The 2,440-nt window shown below is 36.7% G+C and overlaps 1 protein-coding gene across 1 annotated transcript in view; it reads left to right on the forward strand.

Annotated features, from left to right (window-relative positions):
- Nucleotides 1-275: 275 nt before the first annotated feature.
- The window catches only part of LOC104391582 (ovalbumin-like), a 5,420-nt gene continuing 3,255 nt past the window's right edge, over nucleotides 276-2,440 (forward strand). The window contains exons 1-3 of the mRNA XM_010000903.1: nucleotides 276-443; nucleotides 1,071-1,121; nucleotides 1,701-1,829. Of these exons, the coding sequence (XP_009999205.1) occupies nucleotides 276-443; nucleotides 1,071-1,121; nucleotides 1,701-1,829 (348 nt within the window). The remainder of the gene's footprint in view (nucleotides 444-1,070; nucleotides 1,122-1,700; nucleotides 1,830-2,440) is intronic.

Genomic DNA, 2,440 nt, shown 5'->3' on the forward strand with positions numbered 1-2,440 from the left:
AAAAAGATAAAAAGAAATCATACAAATTTAATACCTTTGAGGAACTTTACTGTCAAAAAGGCAACTGAACACAAATGCAGAAAGAAATGGATTTATAAATATAGAGTTTCTAACATGCACGAGAGTCATGTTACCACAGAATTACTTCAAAACTACTTTATCTGTCAGTGGATAAGAAGTCCTATTAAAATGCATTGCACTGGGTTTGAATGGTATTCCTTCACTACATTGTCATTTTATTTCTGTTGTTTCTTCTAGACAATACAGGTTTCACAATGGGCTCCATTGGAGCAGCAAGTGCTGAATTTTGTTTGGACATATTCAAGGAGCTGAAAGTCCAGCATGTCAATGAGAACATTATTTTCTCCCCTATGACCATCATTTCAGCTCTGTCCCTGGTCTATCTAGGTGCAAAAGAAGATACCAGAGCTCAAATAGAAAAGGTGAGGCTACAACTAAAGATTTAAACCTTCCTGCTGCTCAATAGAGCCACAGAACTTAATTACATAATAATGTCCCTTGCATAGCTCAGAGGCAAAAAAATCTGGGTCCAGAGCTATTAAAAGCTGTGGCCACCTCGAACTCCCATAGTGTTAAACAAATGCATCAGCCAGAAATCTTGAAACTGGATTAAATTTATAATTTTATCATTGTTAGCAGTAGGATTCTCAAGGAGAACAATACTTTCCAGAGCTCCTTTTTTTAGAGTAAGGAAGGTAGATAAAATCTCCAGAGAAAGAGCCAAAACATGTTTCCAGACCGCAAAATAGTTTCCATGAGTTTCCTGCAGCTCTCACTTCCTTCATAGAGAGTGGCTGGCTTACTACCTGGCAAAAAGTTGGTATTATTAATAGCACATACATGAGTTGATTTCTAGATGTTTAGCAGAAAAAGAGATCTAAGCAGGCAACAGTAGGCCCAGCTATTCACAGATGGATTGCACTTTTTGAGCCAGACCAGCTTCTCAGTTAGCCAATAAGTTTACTTCAAATATCATGTATAAATCTCAGTTGTGTAGCCTTTTTTTTGGTCATACCTGTTATTTCAGCTATGGTTCTTTTCAATTACAGGTTGTTCCCTTTGATAAAATCCCAGGATTTGGAGAGATTGTTGAATCTCAGGTACAGAAATAATTTCTTCTCTGTGTCAGTTTCTCCTAGGAGCAAAATCTAGCAGATAAAGAGGTATTTTCATAGTTCAACCCTTCTTCAATGAGCAGCTAGTGCTCTGCATCCAGTAGTTGAGGGAACACTTTATTCATAAGAATGGAGAAGAAAGGTGACAGAGGATTCAGAACAAGCATAAGATGAAACCCAGACCACTATACTGGGAAAAAAAAAAGGAAAAATTCTAGACATTTGTATGCTTGGGCAAGGTAGCTGGATATTACTGGCTAAATGGAGGAAAGCCTACCTGATCTGCTGGAGCTAGAGTATTGTAGTGGGTAATTAAGAGTTCCCCTGAAAAAGGTATGAGAAAATTTCAGTAAAAAAAACCCAAAACAGCACAGAATTGTACATATTAGAGAATTACCACAGCAGTGTCATTGCAGTAACAAGACATACAGGATGAAGAGCAATTTTGTAAGCAGGAGTATCTGAACTACTGTACTCTTCTGATACAGTATGAAAAACCTACTAACTACTAAAACTAGGATAACATCATCTGTCTTTTTATTTGTATTCTTGCTGATGATTCAGTGTCCCAAATCTGCAAGTGTCCACTCTTCAATTCAAGACATATTCAACCAAATCATCAAACGAAGTGACAATTACTCACTCAGCTTAGCCAGCAGACTTTATGCTGAAGAGTCATACCCGATCCGACCGGTGAGTTGCTCTGAGATCTAATCTGAGTATATTTCCATGTCAAATCTGTGCCCTTGTGTAATGCAAAAGCACTGTCAAAAGTCTAGGTTCTGCTAAAATTTTTTTCTGCCATATGGCAAATGGAACTCCACAGTTCTGAGATAAGATATGGCTGGCGAAAAAAGATGTTTGTGCAAAGTACAATCATGATCCAATCACGTCAAGTAAAGTTAACTCCAACAATTTTTGTAACTTGTAAAACAAATCTGAAAAATAACTTCAGGGTCTCAAAAACATTCCAACCTTTCCTATTGAGAGAAAAATTTAATTTGAAAATAAAGGAAAATACCATTGCAAAATAAAAATTGCAGAAGGGGCAAAATGAAAAAAAGCCCCATACTTCAACTGAAATGAATGTTTATCTTGGATCACACTCAGCACTGGAAATTACTTTTTAAAATGTGAGCATGTACTCCTGCTTGAAGCAATGAACATAAAATCTTCAAATGCTTATGAGTCATGGCTTACTGATTAGCCTTAATAAGCAGATTGTTAATATCTGTTAATTGCAGTCCTGCATTTCACACTTTCAAAATGCTTTGACTTTCTTTTTGGAAAACTGCACGCTCTTC

The sequence above is a fragment of the Chaetura pelagica genome, unplaced genomic scaffold (assembly GCF_000747805.2).
Source record: "Chaetura pelagica isolate M959 unplaced genomic scaffold, ChaPel_1.0 scaffold104, whole genome shotgun sequence".
Taxonomy (NCBI): Eukaryota; Metazoa; Chordata; class Aves; order Apodiformes; family Apodidae; genus Chaetura; species Chaetura pelagica.